Genomic DNA, 22754 nt, shown 5'->3' with positions numbered 1-22754 from the left:
ACAGTGCGCGATCACCTGCAGCAGTGTCAGTGCTGGACCTGGAGCGTTTTTGGCAGGTTTTGGCAGCGCCCTGCCAGGCTGCCTCGCTCCCCAGGGACAGATCCTGGCCAGGCTGGGACAGGGCTGAGCAGGGGGAGCAGCACCAGCACAGCCAGGCTCTGCCATTTCTCCTCCGGGGCACGCCAGCATCCCTGCCTTGCTTAATGAGCTTCTGTAAACATCAGCAAGGGCAGGTCTTTTATACCATTAAATTACTTAAACATGCAAAACAGTGGTTAAAATCATCCAGGCTATTTTCTGCTATCTGTACTGCAAGTGGGCTCATTGATCTCGCACATCAATAGATGGGCCACTTAGGCTAATTGGAGGGTATACCTTAATTACCTACGCATGGTGCTGAATCAGAAAGGCAGTTGAGCTAAATCCTGGCCCCTGTGCAGCCCTCTGTCCCTAAAATTAGCCGTGCCAGATCCTCTTTGCCTGATTACCTGCCTCTCCTCCAGACTCATTTCTCCTGGAAGAGAAGGAAGAAGTCAAGTTTGCTTTTTGACTAACAAACTCATCCCAAAAGGGATGTAACTCCCAGAAACTGCAACTCCTTCACAAAGCAGGATATGCATAAAGACTTCTCTGGGGAGCACCAGCTTTTCCAGGGGGCTGCTCTGGGGCATGTTATATTCAGGAAGACGTTTTGTCTGGGTGATGAGGCTGCTCCTGTCTGGGAGAAGCCCTGGTGCAGTGATGGGTGGGAGCGAGCTCCAGGCTCCTACTCAGATGCCCACGGACTCGCAGGACCATGGGGCTGGCTCTGCCTCATCTAGAAATCAAATGAAATTCTCCTTGCTGGGCTTCTCAGCTGGGTCTACCTTTTATTTTACCTCTTACACAAGGTTTCCCGAGCTGGAGAAAGAGCATTGCTGGCTGGATTTCTCTTCTCTGACCAACCCATACTAAGGGACGGGATAATCCTAATGCCCGTGCTCTGCCTCCACCTCATTCCCATGAGTCCATTAGGATGAAGGCTGTGGCTGTACACAACAAGAGAGGTGGAGAGCTCAGTGTGTGGTAAATATCTTTAATGCAAGGACTCTGGGGGGCAGAGTAAGAGGGAGGGTGGTTTGAAGTCAAAACACAGCTCAAGAGACATGAAAGCAGCTTTCCTCTTTGTGCTACACAAACCTGTCTCGAGGTAAACAGTTGCCACGCTTTCTAAACCAAAAATGATTAACAATTACAGACGGCTTAACCTCGTGCTACCTATTGTGCAAAGTCCTCCGTGGATGTTTGGAAACAAACAAATTATTTGGGCTTTTTTTGTCATCTTTGATGATGGAGAAAGCACAAAGGGAACCCCAGGTGCACGGACTTAACTTCATCCTTGGTGGTTGCCTTGGAGTAAGAGGAATTTCCCCACCTGGAGCCCCTTGGGAATTCAGTGTTGGCCAAGCAGAGCCACCTTTTGATCCGATGATGGTTGAAACAGAGTTTACTTGTTTTCTCCCACACCTCTGAAGAGCAGCAAACCAAAGGAAGGTAATGATTTCATGACAGTGACAGCCACTTCCAGCATTTCACACACATAAAGCAATTAACAGGAACCTGGTTCTGGTGAGTCACCCTCTTTGCTTTGACTCATCTCCATCACCACTCGTCACATGCGAGTGGCACGGGACAGACCCCGCATGGCTGATGCTGTCTCGTGAAGGCAGTTACAGCAAGCTGCTCCTCAGGCATCCTGCCTGCTCCTTCGTACCTGGGTGCAGCTTCCACCCGCACACGGGCACATCCTGCACGCCAGGTTTGTCCCCATCCTGGTTTATTTCATCCTCCACCTTTCCTAAAAACACTTATTCCCTGCCGTGTGCTTCAGACGAGACAAAGTAGGGGGAAAATAGGACAGGGCTCAAGGTAGCTCTAGATAAGATGACGCCTCAACCACCAGCAGCCTCCCTGGAGCCTCTCCGTTCCCTTTTCTAGCAACAAGCCTACCGGTGGAGCTGCACCAGTCTTTGCAAAGATAGAAACTTCTCTTTTTTGAAGCGTAGCCAGAATTATGAGCACAATCCTCTGAAGCCGGAAAGGTTTCCTGAAGTGTGAGAGAGGCCAGGGACCAGCCTTTTATATTCTCCCTCTTTGTTCAGATCAGGAATTTGCAATCCAAATCCCAGCCACACCAGGGCAGGCAGTGAGCCCAGCCACTGTGAGTAAGAAGCATCTTAAAGAGTTCACGAGGCTGCTTGCCAAGGAGCTGCTGTGAGACAAGGTGAGCGCAGCTTAAAAAGAACTGCATGCACATAATGCCATTAAGATAGCAAATAAGAAACCTGTCCTGCAATGCACAGGAATGTGATAGTTACCTACTGCTCCCCTACAGCTGCAAAGAGTCCTTGAAATATTAACAGGGTTATCAGCATGCACTTATCAGTTACAGTAGTGCCTAGATAACTCAGAGGACCGAGCCAGAGCATATAACACATCCACTTTCTCAATGCAAAATCCTTATTATCATGAAATTTACCTTTTTAAGCCAGCATTTGTTAAAACTCTTATTAACAAAACCAGAAAGGCAGCAACCTACGGGGAATGAAGAACTAAATTAATTCAGCTGTTTGTTTCTGCATTCATTTGTAACAATATTTTCTTGGACTCTGGGTGTTTCCAAGATACGTGCTTTTAAACATGCTCACCAATTCTCCTGTGGTTTTGCAGTTAGCAATACAGGTGCATTTCACACCACAAAACCCGTGGTAGGTTCAAGCTGTAGGCAGAACTTTGTGCAGATGAAACCCGGGAGTTTTGTACCCACAGAAGAGCTGTGAGTGCAGACACACTCACCTACATGGGCTAGGTGCTAACCACTGTGCAAAGAGCACTGGAAGAAACTCTCCCCAAGTCCAAGTCAATGTGTCCATAAGCCAAAAGGACTTTCTAGAGACTTTCTTCCTTCCAGAAGAGACAAAAACCCAAACGTGGCCAAACATACATAATCTCCTGTAATAAGAAGTAGCAGAGAACCCACCAAGCTGAGGGCAAAACCTAAGCCCACCTAGTTGCTGCCTTCACGCCAGTTGCTGGCTTCACGCCAGCCCTGGCAGCCATACAACCATGTGCTGAACTCTTCTGGCACAAAGGAATAAAAATCTGATTTAAAAAAAAAAAAAAAGGAAAAAAAAAATGGTTTTTAGACATTGGTTGTGCATGCATGGCAGCCAGCCCTTAGATTATCTTAGTCCCATCTCTTGCACTGCACTAGTACTCATCTGATACTTCTTCAAACTGTTTCTTTCCACTGTCAGAGGGTTTTTTGGTTAGTTGGTTGGTTCATTTTAATTAGTACTTTGTTTTTTTATCAACTTTCACCCCCTTTTGCCACTGTGCTACTGCCTCTGATACTCCCTTGACACACCAAGATATTTCTTCTTGCTAAGTCAGAAGTCTGGCTTCTTTTCTTTTTCTTCTTCTTCTTCTTTTTTTTTTTTTTTTTCTTTTTTCATTTTTTCTTTCTTTCCTTTTTCTCCTTTTTTTTTTTTTTTTTTTTTTTTTCTAATGGTGGACTGCCTTTTCAGCAACGTAGTGCGTGGCAACAGCTCAGCACAAGGTCACCCAGGTACTGGGAAGGGTAGGACTGCCGCAGCCAGAAGCAAGATTCGCTCAGATTTGCTGCAACTTGCAGCCTGTGACATTTGTGAGCAACTTCCAGACCCATTAATTTACCTGCTGAACCACACTGCCTTGTGGATTCGTTATCTTCTTTTGATACCAAGTTTAGGAAAAGACAGCAATGCTGCTATCAACAGACAACAGCTCACACAAGCTAAGGCAGTTCAAAGGGCTAATGCATTTGCAATTTGTTAATGTGCGTGTTTAATTTCTGCAGCAAAAAGAGAATGGGAAGGAATTTTCCCATCAACGAGTTCAATTTGCTATTCAAGGAAGCTTCTCAAGGAAGTGTGTTCTATATACATAATATTAATCATCAACTATCAAGCGTTCCTTAATTTATCAAGCTTCATCTTAATCCCAGCTACGTTTCTTTGGATCCCTTCACAGAGAGGTTGCTCCACAAATCTGCTTCCCTAAAGGTTTCAAACTGCCTACTAACATCCCACCTAAATTTACTCAGAGTTTTTCTTTACTCAGACTTTTTCTTTACTTTAAACTCCTATGCTCTTAGCTTTACTTTCCATAAGTAATTCAGAGAGGTAGGCAGAGCAATCAGAGTCTTCCTTGGCTTTTATTCTGCAAAACGAAAGACACAATCTTCTGCCATGAACTGTACCTCCAGTGAAACCAAATCTCTCTTCCCCAACTTGTCCTCTTCACAGCATACATTAACTTTTCTAGAATGGGAACTAGCAGAACAGTACAGACATGAGACATCAGCGATGCCTGGTACGACAGCATGTACTACTTCACTTGCTTTAATAAAACCAGTCCATGTAACAAACCCCTGAAGCTGAAGACCCACGAATGCAGCTGTCCTGTTATTTCCTTCTTCCTCAACCAACTCAGACACATAGACAGGGGTTGAACAAGAAGAGTAAGTTACCTAACCAGTGTAATTTCAGAAAACTGAATAATTTTCCATGCCAGTATTGGATAATCCCTGATTATTCTCCCTTTCCTCATTTTGAATGCACAGCATGAAAAGAAAGATCGCGATTCCCTCGGCATTTTCAATATGCAGTGGCTCAGAAGCAGGGCTAAGAGGCTCATTCAGCCCAACCACGAGGGACCACCAGCAGTCCATCCCACAGGTCGCTTCTAGGGAGATGTTTGCCAAATGGTAATCTTGTTCTTTTCCACATTCTCCTAGTCTTAAAATTAAAGGAGTGCATGTGCCCACAGTGCAGACCTTTGCTGGTGGAGCCACATCTCTGTCTGGGAGGTGGTCTCCGTGTTCCTGGTGGGACCATGGCTTCAGAGGAGGGTGATGTATCTGGCAGGGATTAATCCTAAGGAAGAAACACTTAGAATACTACTTAATTAGGAGGAGGGCTATGTCTCCAAAGACAGAGCATATCATACCCACGTAGCAATGTATTACTTTTTAAAAAACGTTAGCATTGCCTCTACATAAGTGGCAACACACTGAGATGCAAAAGGTGCTGAAATGCCATCACACAGAGGCTAATATGTTCCAAGAGATTTCACGACTCATAAATTATCGAAGAGAAAATTAAATGCTACGAAATCCCTCTGAACAGAAATGAAAAATGAATTAAGGCATCTAACAAGGAACAGAAGCAGTGGCAATTTGTTAGTGTGGGATTATTAACTATTGTGCTTTCTAAAATTGAGACAGCACCCTGAAGCTCTAATGGACTGGCGTCTCACTCGAGCAGCAACAGCTCCTGGCTGCAAACTGGTGCCCCTCTGCCTCTCCCACCGCTCCCTGAGGATGGAGTGAGTGCCACATGGCAAAAACTCCTGCATCCCGTGACTGACCCTAGAGGCATCAGGAAGAAGGCACAGGCTGCCCAGAGAAGCTGTGGATGCCCCATCCCTGGAGATGTTCAAGGCCAGGCTGGATGTGGCTTTGGGCACCCTGGTCTGGTGGGAGATATCCTTGCCCTGGCAGGGGCTTAGAATTGGGTCATCCTTAATGACCTTTCCAACCCAAACCATGCTGTGATTCCACAACCCAGCCAGCTTGCTGCTGACTGCCAGAAGTGGGAAGTGTGGAAGGATCACGCTTGTTAAAACCAAGTCAGAGCCTTACTTTCAGTAATCACTGCACAGTAAAATGGAAAAGTACTGCAGAGAGGAAAAAGCACTAGAAAGGTGAGTAAGGACATGTGGCCCTAAAATCATCAGGCTGAGCTCTCTGCTGAATAAACGGAGGGAAGCAGTGACCTCGACAGAGCCCTACCTGGTGAATGAGAAAAGAATATGCCTTCCCAGGTATTGGGCAACATCATGTAATAGGAGTAATGTGGCACAAAAACCAACACTAGGTATTTCACAACTGCAGAAATCTCAGGCTGATTTCTTTGAAATTCAGTTTCATCACCTGAATAAAATTTAATTAGTCTTTTCTTATCATTAGCCATGTATATAACTTCTTTGAAATACCTTAAAATATACAATATGCCAACCTTATGCAGTGCTAACCCAGCAAAATGTCATCCTACATGATCAGTTTGGGATGTACAGAGCATGAGTTAAGTTGTTTACCTCAAGGGACAGTTTTCAATCTGAGTAGCACCAGCAACCAGGCCTGGGGGAAAGCTTTCCAATCAGCCAAAGTCATCACTTTACTTTCCCTTTAGGCCTTGAAAGAGCAACAGGATCCTGTGACAGCTCAAGGGTGATCAAGAGGACAACAGCAGAAAGGAGGGAGTAACCAGCACCACTTCCAAGCAGGCAAAACTGCTTCTTCTGGAGGATTTCCCGCAGAAAACAAAGGTATTGATGCTAGACTGCCACCCATGCTCTGAAGAATTTGGATAATTTTATCTAATCATCTCAGCACCTCATTTCAGAGCAGCCTGATGCATGTTCCCGCGCCAGGGAATGAATCAGCCATCTCGGCTTAAGAAATTCCCGACGATCTGGCAAAGGGACGTATTTTAAAAGCAACTGTAGAAAAGTTTGCAAAATTCACTCATCTAAAACAAGCTCACTGCATGCAATACAAAAAAAAAAAGTCCTCATTTCTCATTCCTCACCTGAGTTTATTGCTATTAATTGGTCATATCCATCAATGCTGCTGGTAGTAAATAGCAATTTCATAGTCTAAAGCCTTTTAAAGCTGAATGAAGTCCCAGGCACTGCTGTTAGCTGAGCTGTAAGGGAGACGAAGCATGAAGGCATCAGCTGCATGTGGCAGCAAAACCTCGATGGTACCACCACCACTTTATAGGTAATGTTAGTATTGTTAAGTATTAATCAAATTTAAAAGCTAACAATGTAAGGTAGCCTTGCATGTAGAAGCTGTAAGTTACCCTATCTTACCTAACTTTGCAAAAACACACAGAAATTTGCCCACATCACTTCAACTCTTAACAAATCCTTTTCCAAGGAGCCTGCAAAGCCCACCAGAATGAACCAGCAGGTTTGGTGATCTCAAGAACTGGAGTTAAAATGGGATTTAAACTCACAGGCAATTATCTGCCAGATGGGGAGCTCATCATGTAGAGCACACACTGCTAAATTATCCTGTGTCAATACAGGGAGGCCAGCATCAGAAATACACCCCATGGGAAGGGAAAATAAGCAAACCAAGGGGTTAGCTCGACCAAGACATCACTGCCAGGAGATCTTTACTGCATGTGTCATGACAATGTCGGCTAGCTGTAGCGTCAGTGAGCACATTGCGGGAACAGCCACAGGATCCCAGCAACAAGCAGGAACACGTTGGTAATTACCAGCAAGTCTATCATCACAGCAAACTGCAGTGAGAAAGAGAATTAAACGGTAGGTGAGGATGCCTCCAACTCTGGATGTTTAGCAGCGTTATTTAAGTCTGATCACACGAACCCTTCTGTAACTGGCCCTTTCATTAGTCAACGTGGGGGCTTCTCCACATAAAAGCAAGCCAGAGGAAGCGTTTTTTAAAGTACATCTACAAATAGTGAAAGCCAGAAAGCAAGCAAATCAGCCCTGATCGATAGGAGAGCACTCCCTGCAGAGCCCTGGGGTTCCTGTTTCTGCCACCTTTGAGTTCCCAGGTGGGAAGATCCAAGTCCCTGGCTACAGCCAGCGCTGACTTAGTCCTGATATGGCCTGAACATCTCATGCTCCAGCATTTATGGCAGCTAAAACAGACCCCAGCAGCTTCAGGTCAGGGCCAGGCTGCCTACACTGGGGCTCTGCTGAAGCGGAGGTGCCCAGACACAGGCCGTGAGCCAGGAAGCCTCGCCGGCGCGCGGCAAGTGTCAGCATGAGCCCAGAGCTTATGGCACTAACCCAAGAGATGGGAAATGTGAGGCCCACAGCTGCTTCTCTATCTTATTCGGTTCCTCTTTAATGCACAGCACAGTAAGAACTCTGAGATCAAGGCCTGGAGCCCGGCCCATCTGTGCCCTCGCTAAGTGTCCCGATCGCTGTGCTGAGTGAAGAGCCCAGGCTGCAGCGGGATGGTATTTCAAGTGCTCCCACTTTGTAGGACACTTGACTGCCTAAATCAGGATACTGCTCCAGAGAGCGGACACCTAGCAGTGAGGCACCGTGGCATGTAATAGCTAGATATGTAAGTTTTCTCCTGGATCTGAGCTGCGAAAGGTGCCAAGCGCCTCTTCCCAGCCACGCTGAGAGAAGTTCAGCCACGCAGCCACGCCTGGTGCTGTCTGCAGGCTGGCAGTCACACGCTGCCAGAACAAACAATGCTCTGGTTAATGTGTGACAACTTTTACAGGATTTCAGCTAAATTCAGACAGCTATATAGAAACAGACAATACAGCTGGGGTGTTAAAAGGCCCGCTTTGGAATGACACCCAGCAGGATGAAAGCTGGAAGCACGTGAGTAATGAGGGGCTGGGTCTCATGGAAAACACAAAAGTGCCATGACATGAATTCAATCAAATACACTCAATGACTGGCTAATATCAGTTTTGAATAAGGTCAAGGACTGTGACCTGGAGCTCACACTGACGAGGCCACAGGTGGGGTGCTGTGCCCAGTCCTGGGCAAGTACAGACAGTACAAGACAGACGTGTACACAGGTGAGAGTCCAGAAAAGAGACATGATGAAGGGACTGAAGTACCTCTCCTATGAGCAGAGGCTGAGAGAGCTGGGACTTTTCAGTCTAGAGAAGAGGAGGGGACCTCATCAATGTAAATAAATGCCTGAAGATGCAAAAGAAGATGCAAAGAGGACAGGGCCAGGCTCTCTTCAGAGCACAGCTTGGGAGACAGGAGGTGCTGCCTGAACACCAGGAGTACTTCTGTGCTGTGTGGGTGACAGAGCACTGGCACAGGTGGCCCAGCAAGGCTGTGTATCTGCTTCCTTGGAGACCTTCAGAAGCTGCCTGGACATGGTCCTGGGCAGCCTGCTCTGGGTGTCCCTGCTTGGGCAGGGCTTGGAGCAGCTGGCTCCAGGGGGCCCTGCCAGCCTCAGCCTTTCTGTGATTCTGCCCCGAAAGAAAAGAGTGAACCCAACAAACCAAGCAACTTTTTGAACCCACGGTACATGCTTCAGTGGCCCAGCAGCTACTGAGAATCACCTTGATTATATTTGCTCCTTTACCAACATTCATTCTTCTGAAGACTTCTAAACCTAACTGTCCCTTGGGATTTAGCTGCAAAGACAGACTACTAGATGCTGGTCAACATGCCTGTGAAACTAAATTTGATGACATAGTCAGGGTCCAGATGGTTTTGCTTCTCCCTGAAACTGGATATAAACCGCAGACTCCACACTAGGAAAGAGATGCAGTGTTGACAAAGGTTGTTAACAATGGCCTTTCCTTCTCTCTCCCTCAAAAAGTGTTGAAATATTTTGACCAGATGTGTCATTTCCAAAAGTGCTAGAGATCTGATGGAATGTAGCATCCATCACACATTTGGCAATGGTGTTGAAAACAGATTACTTTTCTTTGTATTTGATAAGCATAACATGTCTATGTTTATTATGTGGTCCCCTGAGGATGTATTACAGGTTTACCATTTCATTTATTTGCTTTTTCTGTACTTGGCAAGTGTAAATAGTAGAATAAATACGAAGGCAGTTACAGCTTAGCAGCATTAATGGCTTGTTGAAACAAAGTCCCAAAGTCTTCCTTTCTCTACAGCAAATCCTACTTTTCTGTCCAATTGCCTTTTTTTTTTTTTTTCCAAGTGCAAAGATCACCTTTCTGAAGTATTACAGAGTTTTAGTTCTTTGTTGAATGCCAAATTCCCATAAAAGCATATTTTTCCTCTTCGTACACTTGAACACCTGAAAACATTTAAAGTATATCCTAACATTACTCATGGCGAAACATTTTCCTGCTTGCAAGTTATAGCCTCCCCCCATTCTTTCTATCTAGTCTGCTAAGCCTGTAAATACGGGTAGTTTGCTGTAACAGAAATAAGTACAGTCATCACTACAAAAGGAAACTAACCCTTCCTTCCTGGCAGGTACAGTCAGGGTGGGTTCACCCTGCTGGGCTTTGGCCAAATAACAACAAGGCAATTAGCCCAAGTCACTCACCTGTGTTCCCTCTTTAATCAGGGGGGTGAGGTGAGCACCTCCAGCCCACAGCCCTCCTGCCTAGCGACTAATCATGGGTGGGACCTACGTGTTTTACCTTATTTCTCTCGGGGGTGGTGCCACGTGACATAAATCTGACCATCAGAAACAAACCGTGCCTTTGATTATGCTATTTCAGTCCAACAAAATCAACAAGTTGCAATGAAATCTAAACCTAAGGCTATGCATCCATGCCTTATAAACAATTGTGTGAGACTAATCCTCACCAAACAAACAAGAAATCGCTGAATGATGGATTTCAAAATTTTCCATGAAGATTACATCCTGCCCCTGTTTGGAAACTTGTGTTACATCTATAAATAGTTCTGTGTTTTTCAACACTGGAAAAAGAGCTGCACTGGGGGAAAAAGCAGTAAAACTGTCACTTGTCACAGGAACGCAAAGTGGCAAAACTGAATTTAATCAGGTCTTAGACATTCTTTCTTTCAAGTGGACAACTACTGTGAACAAGGCTTTGAAGAACTGAGCCCCTTGTCAACTTGTTCTGTACTATGCTTTAAGCAATCTTTTGGCAAAATGGTCTTTAAGAAAGGAGCAGAAAACAAAAAAGCCAATTACTCATAAAGGACAGAATTGGCATAATTGTTTCTTAAATGTCAAAGTAGATGTCAGAGTAGTTTGAGTACTATTTTGCCTAAAAACATTACCATTCCCCTAGAAACTGGGACAGAATCATTATAACATGAACAATTGCCAAAAAGGCTCATAAGATCTGATCTGAGTATCTTCGGCTCTTTTAACCCTTCTACATTTCCTAGTGGCTCTCCATTGATATTTTTGGAAGTACAAGTCTATTTGCCAAAGGAAGCCAAGAGAGTTGCCCAAATCCTGTAAGTTAGGCAATACCGACTTAAGCACAGAAATTGCATTATCTCAAGCACTCAAATGAAGCAAGTCTGACCCCACCAACTGGCTCTCAAAATCCTGAGGGCTTTTCGAAGTGAAGGAGACGGGATGGAGAGTGTATAGATCGCGTGTTATGACTGACATTTGATCCTCCCCTGTCTCATCTTCTATGCATGAGCGTCACAGCTAGAGTTGCCTCTTAAATATTGAACAGGTATTTGTAGCACGTAGGTTTAGAAGAGGTCTCTGCTTCACATTTGCTCGTTTCCTGTCCAGAAAATGAAATCCAATGGGGGGTCCAATGAAATTGCCTTGCTTGTACCGAGGCCCTGCTATAGTGCAGTCACTGCGGTCTATACCCCAAATAACCAGATGCACGTGAGCTCAGATATACCTATGTATGCAGCAGATACACATCTGGCTGCACTGTAAACACAGCATGGGTGCTGCGTGCTTTCCTACCCAGAAGGGCAGTGAGTGTCCTACCTACTCTCTCTAAAGCCCAGCATTGCATTTCTCAGTCATGGCTTGTCTGACGCGTCACTGTGAATGGAGGTGTCTGAGAAAATCCATTCAGCTCAAAGATGGGAGTTTTAAGATATTGGGAATATGTGCTGCAGGAAAACAGACCACTCAATGAGCAAGTGTAAAATTATACACTTTATCAGCAGCCAGCTACTTCCTCGGGTTAGGATGTTGGAGATAATAAAGTATAAAATGCCACTGCTTCACATCACCTGCTTTCCTCATGACTACTTCTACTGCATGCTTGCTATCATCCTAACATCCAAACCTAGAAAACCGTTCCTTTATTCTAAACAAAAGGTTCTTTTGTCATTACCCTTTACTACAATTCAATATTTATTCTGTATGGGACCCTTGGCAGTCGGCTCCACAACCTCTGCCTAAAACAATTCTGAACCGCAGAGAAACGTGGGACCAGAACAGAACACATAGGGATTACTCCCAATCCCCAGGTGTAAATCACTTGAAGAAAAAGCATTTCATTAACTTCTCAGAAGGAAGAAAATCACAAGTGAATACAGCAAGGAAACCAATTCATGAACAAACCCTGAAGCTTAAAAAGCAATCCAGAAATAATAATAATAATAATAAAATTACAAATCCAATTTAAAATGGTTATTATCACTATCTCCTCATTTGCAAATAACTTGAAAATAGGGGAAAATAAGTTTTCCAGTTAGTATTTCTCTAATTTTCATTGGGGTCTCCTCAACATACGGCCAGGTTTAGGCTAAGTTGCCTGTCCCCAGCAGCTGTCCCTGGCACCCCTGCATCTCCATCAACCAGTTTCCCATCCGTAGAAAAGACATGTGTTATCCTACTTTATATACACATTTTTTTGTGTGTCAATTTTCAGGGACAGCAGCAATGCTGCTACATGCCAAATTCTGAGTTTGGTCCACAGACACAATTGTTTTCTGGTTTGGGTACAGCAGTTTCCAAAGGAGGAGATAAGTGATGTGTTTTCATTGATTTTTTGTCGTGTTTTTCTCTTCAGGAACTGATTGCAACCCCTGGTATTTACAGTTCGAAGTTTCACTGTGTGGCATGAGGTTAAGAAGTGCCATCTGTATGTGCTTCAACCACTGAGATACACCAAGGTAGAAACATCTTTTTAAACACTGTGTAACCAAAAAATGGGTGTGTAGAGCACACACAAACAGGGAGAAACAAACATTTTTAGAGAGAGCTACTTTTATAGTAGCTTTTTAGCTAGTTTTATAGTAGCTTTTTCTGAAAGAAGCTGATGGACAAAACTGTCTGAGGTAAAACATCTCATTTACTTCCCAAGGTATGGTGTGGTAAACATTTCTTTTTTATAACTGGAGATCACTATTTTAGCAAAGAAATTGCTTATTTACTTTAGCTGCAGATAACTTGCTATTTATTTACATGCAGAAAACACCTTTTATCTCAGTAAAAAGTTTATTTTCTCAGTCAGACTTCTATTAAATATTTTTGCACCCGTAGCCATAGACGCTTTCCTGTCTCTGGAAACAAAAATACACCACTCCTATGAAATCCAGGAATGAGGTGGAAGGAAACACATACGAAAGCAACAAGGCAGCAGCAGCAGCAGCTTTTTATCAGCTGGACCAGATCACACAGGGGAGGAGGGCAAGTCTCCCACCCGTGACTTCTTTTACACGGGGGCAAGGAAGGCCTCAGGTAGCCGCAGCAGCCTGGTAGCTCCCCGACTTTAAAAGGATGGTCTTTATTTTGGATTCACTTTTTTAGGAACACAAACGTAAGTGTTCAAAAGCACTGTGTAAAGGCTGCTAGCCATTATTTCCCATTTTATACACAAAGCAATGACCACGGGCAGCAAACACACAGCCCAGGGTATCGCGGCCTGCTGCTTTCACAGTGAGGCCACTTGTTGCTTCCTCCCTGGCCTTTGCAGGCCCCTGGCTGCCCTTTTTCCTTCCCTTGCCCTCACGCTGGATGCACACATGCAATGCAAGCACAGGCAGGGCTGCACAAGCTCCCCAGGAACAGCCAAGTGCAAAATCCCTGTTCTGTCAGGAAATGTGCTCTGTAGGAAAGCCGCACCTCCGCTAACCGAGGGGAAGGTGCAGGGAGAAGCAGGGAGGGAGCATCCTCTCATTTCTATAATCCCGTAATTGTATAACCCGCAGGGTTTGCATCAAAGCTGTGTTTTAGGTGACATGAATTTACTTCCTTGGTGGATAGGGGAGGCCACAGAGGGTAGTTTGGGTGCCAATCCCTCCTCGATGATACCTAAAAGCGGTCTGGCTCCTCTGCATCCTGGCAGCATCTACCTGCTGACCACCAGAAGCATCTAATGTAGCAGAAGTGCATCAGAGCTGCTTTCTCTGCCCATCTGCACCCCAAAAACAGCCTCAGCAACCCCGTATACCCTCATCCAGAGGTGCTGGAGGCACAGCCTCCCTGAACATGGAGACAGGAGATCAGCACGCAGCTTGATGCTCCCAGCCCATATCCAGGGGCAGGGGCATTTTGGGGAGTGGGGCAGGGGAGTGCCAGCTCACACACACAAATAACACCCCATGCCACATATCTCAGGCACAACCACGGTCTTGAGTTTGTCCCAAGGGTTAAACCCAAGTGTTATGTCTCCTGTTACATTTGTATGGGGAAGGCACAGAGCTGGAGATCCAGGAGCATTAGCATAATGGCTTTTAAATTACAATAATAATGAAGATCCTTTACCAGCACAGGAGTTAAAAATAACAGAAGTTTATCGCACCAGGCAGGAGCTCTATCTTGATTTGTATTTGCTGATAGTCAATAATGTCACTGAAAGCCAGTGGAGATTTAAAGTCAAAGAAATGTAAAGGCAATAGTTTAGCTTGCATGGCCCCCCAAATTCTTGGGTATCTACCCCATGCTAGGGAAACCAGCCCATGTGAAAGCACAGAACTGAAGATCACTGCCTTCCAAAAATTACATGTTATATGACATTATTTTACATTTCTCTGGAGCATCCCAAAGCTCTAGCATACACTCAGGTTGACTTGTGCCTGCTCTGTTCCTCGAGGAGGGTGCACACACTTCTATTACGGTGCCTGGGTGAACTGTCACTAATGATGAGCAGGGCTGCTTGTGGCAGTAGCCACAGGTGCAGGCAGAGTGTGCAATGTGACACCCAAGCAAACTCGTGCAGCATCTGTGCACAGCTGAGGCCAGCACCAAGCTGCACAAGCAGGGACCACAGCACAACACTTAACACAGGCCAACATCGTGAGACTGGAGCAACATTCAACCAAAGAAGAAAAATCCCAAAGGAAACAGAATCAATTTGGCATTACTGTAAGCATCACTGTGGAATAAAAGTAACCTTTTCTAACAATCCTGTCAATTCAAGTTAGATATTTATTAATAACACTAAAAAGTCACAGACTGACCTATGCATACCAGAACCCCAGAGTAAAATTCTTCCCCCCTGGAAGGCAAGGGCAGGATTTCAGCAGGGTCCAAGTAGTTAACAGAAACCTAATGATGATATGTGCAGGCATGGCAATATGAGGCCAAGCTCTGCCTTCCTGCAGGAAAGCCTGGAAGGTATGAGGGAAACAGGAGAATGTGTCCTTCTAAGTGACCCCAAGCCTGCGCTGCGAGTACCAGCTCCCAGGGCAAAGTGTAGCTAAAAGGAGGGGGCTCTGAGGGATACATTACTAACCCTGTTCACCCCTCGCCAGGTGAAAAAAAAATCCACTGGGTGGAAAAGACCTTTTTTTTTCCTCCTTATTTATTTATTTATTTATTTATTTATTTATTTATTTATTTATATTTTTCTTTCTTTCCCCAGCAGTACTTGGGGGCTGTGTGAAAGGCTGGTGAGCGTAGGTGCCCACGCAAGGCGGCAGCAGCAGCCAGGAGCGGAGGTGGGCAGCGGGAGGCAGCTGGTGCAGGATGCTTGGGGCCAGTGTGGGATTTCCCTCGGGAGCTGCCATAGCCTGGCCCTGTGCACTCAACCCGGAGACAGAGCTGGGGCACTCGGGGCATGCCTGGAGCGCATCTGGATGAGCTTCATCCCAAAGCGGGCTGGTCTGCTCACTGCACGCGACAGGCACAGAAACCAGAGAGACTCGCTTCAAAAGAGCCTGACTTCAAAAGCTCCAGCTCGGGATCCAGCATGCAAATACCCACACGCCCACAGGAGCCCCACCATCCACATTCCTCCTTCCTCTCCTCGGCTCTGCTCCTGACGGGCTGTGGGGGCACGGCCCTGCAGGACTCACGGCCCCAGCATGGGTCTACACATGTAGGGCCTACACACTTAGGGCCTACACACGTAGGGCCTGCCAAGGGCAGTCCACGGCCCCACGCAGTGCTGAAGGTGTTTACTTTAGGTGAAGTTTTAAAAACTGCCACTCTCAAGTTTTTTTTAGACGAATTCTCTCAGTTTTCTTTTTTTTTTTTTTTTTTTTTTTTTGTGACTTTTCAAGTTTTGTTTATATGCATGAGGACAAAATTACCATTCTTACTCAAACAATTCCCAAATCAAACCCAAGGATACTGGGCTTAGCTACATATCAGAGCCTCACAGTGATTGAATTGGATGGCACGGCTCCTCACCAGCCTCACGCACACTCACATGCCTCAGCAGCACAACGCAGCTCTAGGTGGAAACCAGATTTTTACAGCAGCACTGTCACTTCCGACTCGTATATAGATCAAATTCCCCAAGTTCATAAAGAGCGCAAATTCCTCCCTGACCTGCACAGCAGCTGCGTGCAGGGCAGGACTTTGTGTTTGTCTGGGTTGAGAGGTTAATGGCTACTGCATAGACACGTTTTTCAGTTAACTTGCAGGTCATTTTAGCAGATGATTTGCAGGTATTTTGCAATGCTTATAGATAACCAGGTGGAGCTCTGTCTGAGCTTTTTTTTTTTTTTTTTTTTTTTTTTCTTCTTTTTTTCTTTTTTTTTTTTTTTTGACTGTATCAGATAAACCAGAGAAAGCAAGCAGGTGAAAGTTTCCTGGATACAATCACAAACTGCAAGACTCCGCCCTTCTAGTTTCCAAACAGCCAGCTTCTCGAAACAAATACCACAGGGAGCTCAGTGCTTGTCGGAATTACTACAGACTCCTACTCATGAAAAGCCTTATTTCAGTTATCTCAGGACATGCAGCAGACAGACAGATCAACATCGCAGAAGAGCTGCAAAGTTCAGACCTTCACCCAACATGAGAACGATGCAAAGCTCCAAGCATTATAAAACCAGAGGTCTCCAGTCCTTCATGTCCCTACCTGAGACTTCATGCACCTAAACTGCAGTCAGACTGTTCCTATAATCTATTTTTCTGTCCTGAATACTCTCTTCAGTCTAACAAAATGACTTCTTCAAGCTCCTTGCTCCAAGTCAAGTTCTTATCTTCTGCTATTAGCTCAAGAGCTACTGGTTTGGGCAGACAATGACCACGCAGCCACCTGAGCATTAATCCAAATGTTTTTTTAAGGCCACAAGCCAGTTGCTTGTTTTTTCTGCAAGTCCTCACAGGACACAAAAACGGCATTTATGAGCTAACTTACCACCTCAGCTGCCCCCCAGCATTTTGTAAGAAATAGGAGTCGCTTGTCAGGTGACGCACCCCCACAAATTCAATCAGTGCAGTTAATATCACTTTCATTTTCCTGAAGCAAAAAGGAACACAAGCCTGCAAACACAACAGAGAGCACGGCTCTGTCCCCTGAGGCCCCGCCGCACTTAATGACTACTTACAGTAACAAGCACTGCCAGGATTACGCCACAGTTTGGTATTTTTTTAATACAATCCTCAAAAAAAGAAGCATCTCCCAAAGTGTCGTTCTATGTGCCTAGTACTTGCAGCTATTTTATGCAAAAACGAGTACAAATATTAGCTTTAGGGTTGCACGGGGAGGCAGCGAGGAATGTATCTGGTTATAACGTTTGAAAGTCAACAGAAGTATGGGATCAGGTCCACTGTAAACTTTATAGAGTGGCACCTGCAGAGGAAATTACTCATAGCATGATTGATGCCACAATTAGAGGCATAAAAAGTAATTCCATGATAAACAAGCGACAGAGCAGAAAAAGAATATCCTAAGAGCGTATGCATGCTCACATAAAAGCACATATTGAACAGTCTACCTAACAGAAGAACCGGTTTTCACTGACACACACAAGTTCTCCAAGGCAGAAAATCACACAATACTCATCCCTCTTCGCCCCCACAACACTGGGATCTCTCAGTGCTGATTTTGGTGCTGTTGGGCCATTATCTGCCCTTCGCTCCGAGGCAGCAATCCCGGAGCAATGAGCCAAGTTACACAACTATTTCACAGCCTTATAGCTTCAAGAGTCACCGTGTCCCACAGCGGCACGGGCCAGCAGCACTCTGCTGGTCAAACCAGCACGGCCCCACTGGCCTCACATCTACCCAGGCCATGCCATCAGGGACCCGAGCCAAAACCTAAGGATTGACCAGCCAAACCTCCCAGTGTGCAGATGAGAATATCAACTGGCCTATGTCTTGTTAAAAAAGCATAGATACAAAATCTCACCCTTTTTTTAAAAAACAAAAGAGAATAGAAGGGTGAGAGGAGCTGGTTCTCCAAAGCCATCACGTCTTACCAGTCGTAGGCTTAACCCCAAGCACTACAGATACATGCACATTCCCTGCATCTTTACAAGTTAGGTTAGTTACTCCCTTTATGCAACCACATCAGAAAAGCTTTAGCCAAAGTACCACCTAAACCGAGGGAATATATACCCCCCACATGTATTATTTACCCTCGTGATCCACATTTACTAAACAACTTCAATGCACCACTTCAATGCACAGCACATGGGCTCGATACATTTTTGTGGTTCCTCTCCAAGAACTTCACAGATAAATTGCTGCCTCAGGAAACTGAAAGCTGCACGTTAAACTGCTAGTAGCTTATTTCTGCCCATGCCCCCACGCTGGTCCAATGATCAGACACTTTATGAACCTCGAACGCTTGCTTACCTGAGACCGACACTTTCATGAGGGCTTCCAGGGGCCTGTTGTTGTCCAGATCTCGACTGAGTTTGAGTTCCCCAGTGGCAGAGTCCAAAAGGAGCAAGTTTAATTCGTTGCCTTGCACAAAGGTGTAGGCCAGGCTGTCAGACACATCGGGATCATGAGCAGGGATCTTGCCAATCACGCCAGAGGGGAAGCTGTTGGACTTGTTGGTCACGTAGTTGTTGAAGAGGATCTGGAAGTCCTGCAGCACCGGCGGGTTATCGTTCTGATCCAGGAGGCGGATGTGCACGGTCGCCCGGCTCACAAGAGGGGCCGAGGTGGCCTGCACCACAATCACGTACTCTGTCCGGCTCTCGTAATCCAGGTCCATCAGGGCCGTGAGGTCTCCATTCAGCAAGTCTAGCTGGAAGACCTCGGGGATGTTGCCCTCTACTATCTGGTACATGATCTGTGCGTTGGTCCCCTCATCGGGGTCAGCTGCGCTGATTCGTGCCACAATAGAGCCCACGGGGCTGTTTTCCTCCACAAAAATGTCAAATTCATCCTTCTCAAAGACAGGAGGGTTGTCGTTAATGTCCAGCACAGTCACCTGGATATCCACAGAGGCTTTCAGGGGTGGGCTGCCCCTGTCTACAGCAAAGGCCCGCAGGCTGTAGACAGCCACGTTCTCACGGTCCAGCTTGCGTAGTGTGCGTATCACGCCGGAAGTGGGTTCGATGTAGAAGTCTCCATCTCCATCATCACCGCCCTGGAACGTGTAGAGGAGACGGCCGTTGAGGCCCGAGTCACGGTCAGTGGCCGAGAGCTGCAGGACGCTGGTGGAGAGAGGCACGTCCTCGAAAACCGAGCCCTGGTAGCGGTCGCGCAGGAAGCGGGGTGCGTTGTCATTAGCATCCAGGATGAGGATCTCGACGTAGGTGGTGTCCGATTTCTGGGGGATGCCGTTGTCATGGGCTGTAATGGCCAACGTGTAGGAGGCTTGGTCCTCGTAGTCCAGCTCCATCAGGGTGGTGATGGTGCCGGTGTCGGGGTCGATGCGGAACTGGGGGATGTTATCATCCAAAATGTAAGTGATTCTCGCGTTCTCCCCCGTGTCTTCGTCGGTGGCACTGATGGTGACGATCGAGGTGCCAATGGGCTTGTCCTCACTGACGCTCACTGTGTAGTGGGAGCTCTGGAAGACCGGGCGGTGCGTGTTGGCATCCGTGACATTGATGAAGACCTGGACGGTGTCAAAGCGAGTGCCGTCAGAGGCAGTGACTGTGAGCACGTACTGCCGTTCCTGCTTGTAATCCAGGGGCAAGGCCAGTGTGATCAGGCCCCCTCCGCTCTGACTGGTGATGGCAAAACGGTTCCTCGTGTTGCCACTGGTGATCTGGTAAGTCACGACACTGTTCACGTCCCTGTCCACTGCCGTCAGGGTCAGGACGCTGCTGCCCACAGCCGCGTCCTCGTTCAGCCTGAGGTGGTACACCTTCTCGGTGAAGGTGGGGTTGTTGTCGTTCACGTCCAGGACGGTGATGGACACGCTGGCCGAGGAGGTCATGACCGGCACGCCGTGGTCCCTGGCCTCCACCCCAAAGTGATAGTTCTCCACAGTTTCTCGGTCCAGCTCTGCGGCCACTGTGATCCACCCCGTGCTGTTGTTGATCTGGAAAGGGAACCCCGAGTCACCCGCCGCAGGGGCACCCCCGGCGGGCGGTGCCATCTCTATGAGTTTGTACTCCAGGCGCGCGTTCTCCCCAGAGTCCGCATCCACGGCCTGGATGTGCAGCACCGAGTAGCCCAGGGGAACGTTCTCCAGCACCGTGGCCTGGAAGGGAGTGCTGACAAAGATGGGGGCGTTGTCGTTCACGTCCACGACCTGCACCGACACCATGCCGCTGGAGTTGATTAAAGGAGGCCTGCCCCCGTCCTGGGCTTTGATCCGGAGTGTGTACTCCCGAATAGTCTCGTAATCCAGAGGGTTGATCAGGTCAATGGCACCGGAGAAGGAGTGGATGTAGAACTGACCTTTGAGGTTGCCGCTCACGATGCTGTAGTGCACCTGGGCATTGCTGCCCCGGTCCCGATCCGTGGCCTGCACCTGCAGTATCTGGCTGTTGACCGGGGCATCCTCTTGCACCTGGACCAGGTAGCGCTTCTCGCTGAACTGGGGGTAGTTGTCGTTCTCGTCCTCGACCGTGATGTGCACCATGGCCGTGGCGCTGCGCGGTCCTGGATCCTTGCCCTGGTCGTTAGCTTCCACCACCAGGTGATACTCAGAGACCTCCTCACGGTCCACCGGAGCTCGGGTCCTCACGACGCCCGAGCGTGGGTCGATCTCGAAGACCCCATCGCCCGCTCCCGGCTCCAGCAGGCGGTAAAGCATGTTGGCATTGGCCGGGGCGTCGCCGTCGGTGGCGCGGATGGTCAGCACCTCGTAACCCACCTCCAGGTTCTCCCGAATGCTCTCCCGGTACTCGGGCTGCTCAAACACCGGCTCGTGGTCGTTGGTGTCGCTGACGGTCACCGTCAGGTAGGTGGTGGCCGAGCGGCGGCGCGGGGAGCCGTGATCGGAGGCGGTCACCTTCAGCACGTGGGTGTCCTTCGTCTCCCGGTCGAGGCTGCGGGCAGTGACCACGCTGCCCGTCTGGGCGTCGATGGAGAAGTAATCGTTGGAGCGCTCGTCGAAAAGCGCCTCCATGGAGTACGCCAGCCTGCCCGCTTCCCCTTCATCGGGGTCCTGGGCCCTCAGCACGATGACGGCCGTGCCGGCGGGCTCGTTCTCGGGGATGGACACCTGGTAGCTGGGCAGCTGGAACTGCGGCGGGCTGTTGGGGCTCCTCGCCCGCCGCGCTCCCCGCCGCCCCCAGCTCTCCGCACCGCTCCGGGGTGGCGGGGGGCAGCCTGCCGAGACCCCCCCGGCTCCGGGGGACTCGGGGACCCCCCGCCGCCGGGCTCGCCGCGGGCAGAGCCCCCCACCTCGGGGCTCGGCGGGGCCGGGGGCTCGGCGCAGCGCGGTGCCCGCAGCCCTCAGGTGCCCGGCGGGCGGCAGCGCGGGGGGCTCGGGGGCGCGGCGCCCCGCAGCCCCCGGGGGCAGGTGGAGGAGCGGGGCGGTGCGGGGCGGCCGCAGCTCCCCGCCGCCCGCCGGGGCCAGGGCGCAGAGCAGAGCGGCCCAGGACACGCAGGAGGCGGCGGACAGCCGCGGCATCTCCGGGGCTCAGGAGGCAGAGACGGCGGGCAGGGGGCTGCCGCACAATCCATCCACCCGCCGGGCTGCCCAGCCGCCCTCATCCATCAGCCCCGGCCGCCGCCGCCGCCGCCTCCTCCCGGGCTCCTCGGACGCCCCGTCCCGGTGCCGGTCCCCGTCCCGGTGCCCGTCCCCGTCCGCGGGCGGCGGGTTGGAGAGCTCCAACTTTTCCACCTTCAACTTTGAAGTGAGTTCAAAATGGCTCCTCTCCTCCTCCTCCTCCTCCTCCTCCTCCCGCTGCTGCTCCCGAGAGGGCGATTAGCATAAACCTGCTGCTCGTCTCCTTCTCCAAAAAAAAAAAAAAAAAAATTAAATACCGAAGCACTCCCCCCTCTTTCTCCTCCTCCTCCTCTTCTTCCTCCTCCTCCTCCTCCTCCTCCTAGGGCGCAGCGCCCCCTCGGCGGGGCCGCCCCACGGACGGCTCGGTCCCGCGTGGTCCCTGCGGCCACCCCGTCCCCTTCCCGTCCCTGTCCCTTTCCCCGTCCCCGTCCCGTCCCCACAGCTCCGCGGCGGCGCGGGGGCTGCCCGGGGCGGGGATTCCCGACGGCCCCGCCCGGCCCCTCCCGGGTGGGGGCCGGGGGCCGGATCCTGCCCCCGGGGGCTCCCGCCCCGCTCAGCTCGGCGCCGGGCTCCGTGCCCCGGCCGGGCTCGGCACGGCTCGGCTCCGGGGGCAGGAGGAGGGAGAAGGTGCCCAGGGTGGCCGCGGAGCGAGCGGCTGGCTTCCCCGTGCGGCAGCCACCTGTCGCCTCGGGTTTGCCGTTTCAACCGAAATTAAAGGGATTGAAAAATAACTAAACGCAAATAAAATATATAGAGCGAAAGAAAAGAAATGTGGGATCGCTTTGCAGAGCGAGGGTAACCCCGGTTCCCCCCCAGCCGGAGCTGCGCTGTGCGCTCCCCGCCTTTCCCGGGGCTGCCGCTTTGCTGGAGAGCAGCAGGTAGGACCCGGAGCCTTCAACTAAAGATTTCTTTGGGGCGACTGCAAATAACGCACGA

The 22754-nt window shown here is 48.9% G+C and overlaps 1 protein-coding gene across 5 annotated transcripts in view; it reads right to left on the bottom strand.

Moving 5' to 3' along the window:
• CELSR1 (cadherin EGF LAG seven-pass G-type receptor 1) overlaps positions 1–22350 on the bottom strand; it is a 161621-nt gene extending 139271 nt beyond the window's left edge. For 4 of the 5 annotated variants that reach the window (XM_082762169.1, XM_082762171.1, XM_082762173.1 and 1 more), the window contains exon 1: positions 18530–22350. In XM_082762169.1, coding sequence (XP_082618295.1) covers positions 18530–21719 — 3190 coding nt within the window. In that variant the 5' untranslated portion in view covers positions 21720–22350. The remainder of the gene's footprint in view (positions 1–18529) is intronic. The other variant, XM_082762172.1, reaches the window with a different exon arrangement.
• Between the last annotated feature and the right edge of the window lie 404 nt (positions 22351–22754).

Source organism: Aythya marila (genome assembly GCF_965140915.1).
Source record: "Aythya marila genome assembly, chromosome: 1".
Lineage (NCBI taxonomy): Eukaryota > Metazoa > Chordata > Aves > Anseriformes > Anatidae > Aythya > Aythya marila.
Note: the sequence above shows the minus strand (reverse complement) of the source record. Positions and strands in the feature narration are given on the sequence as shown.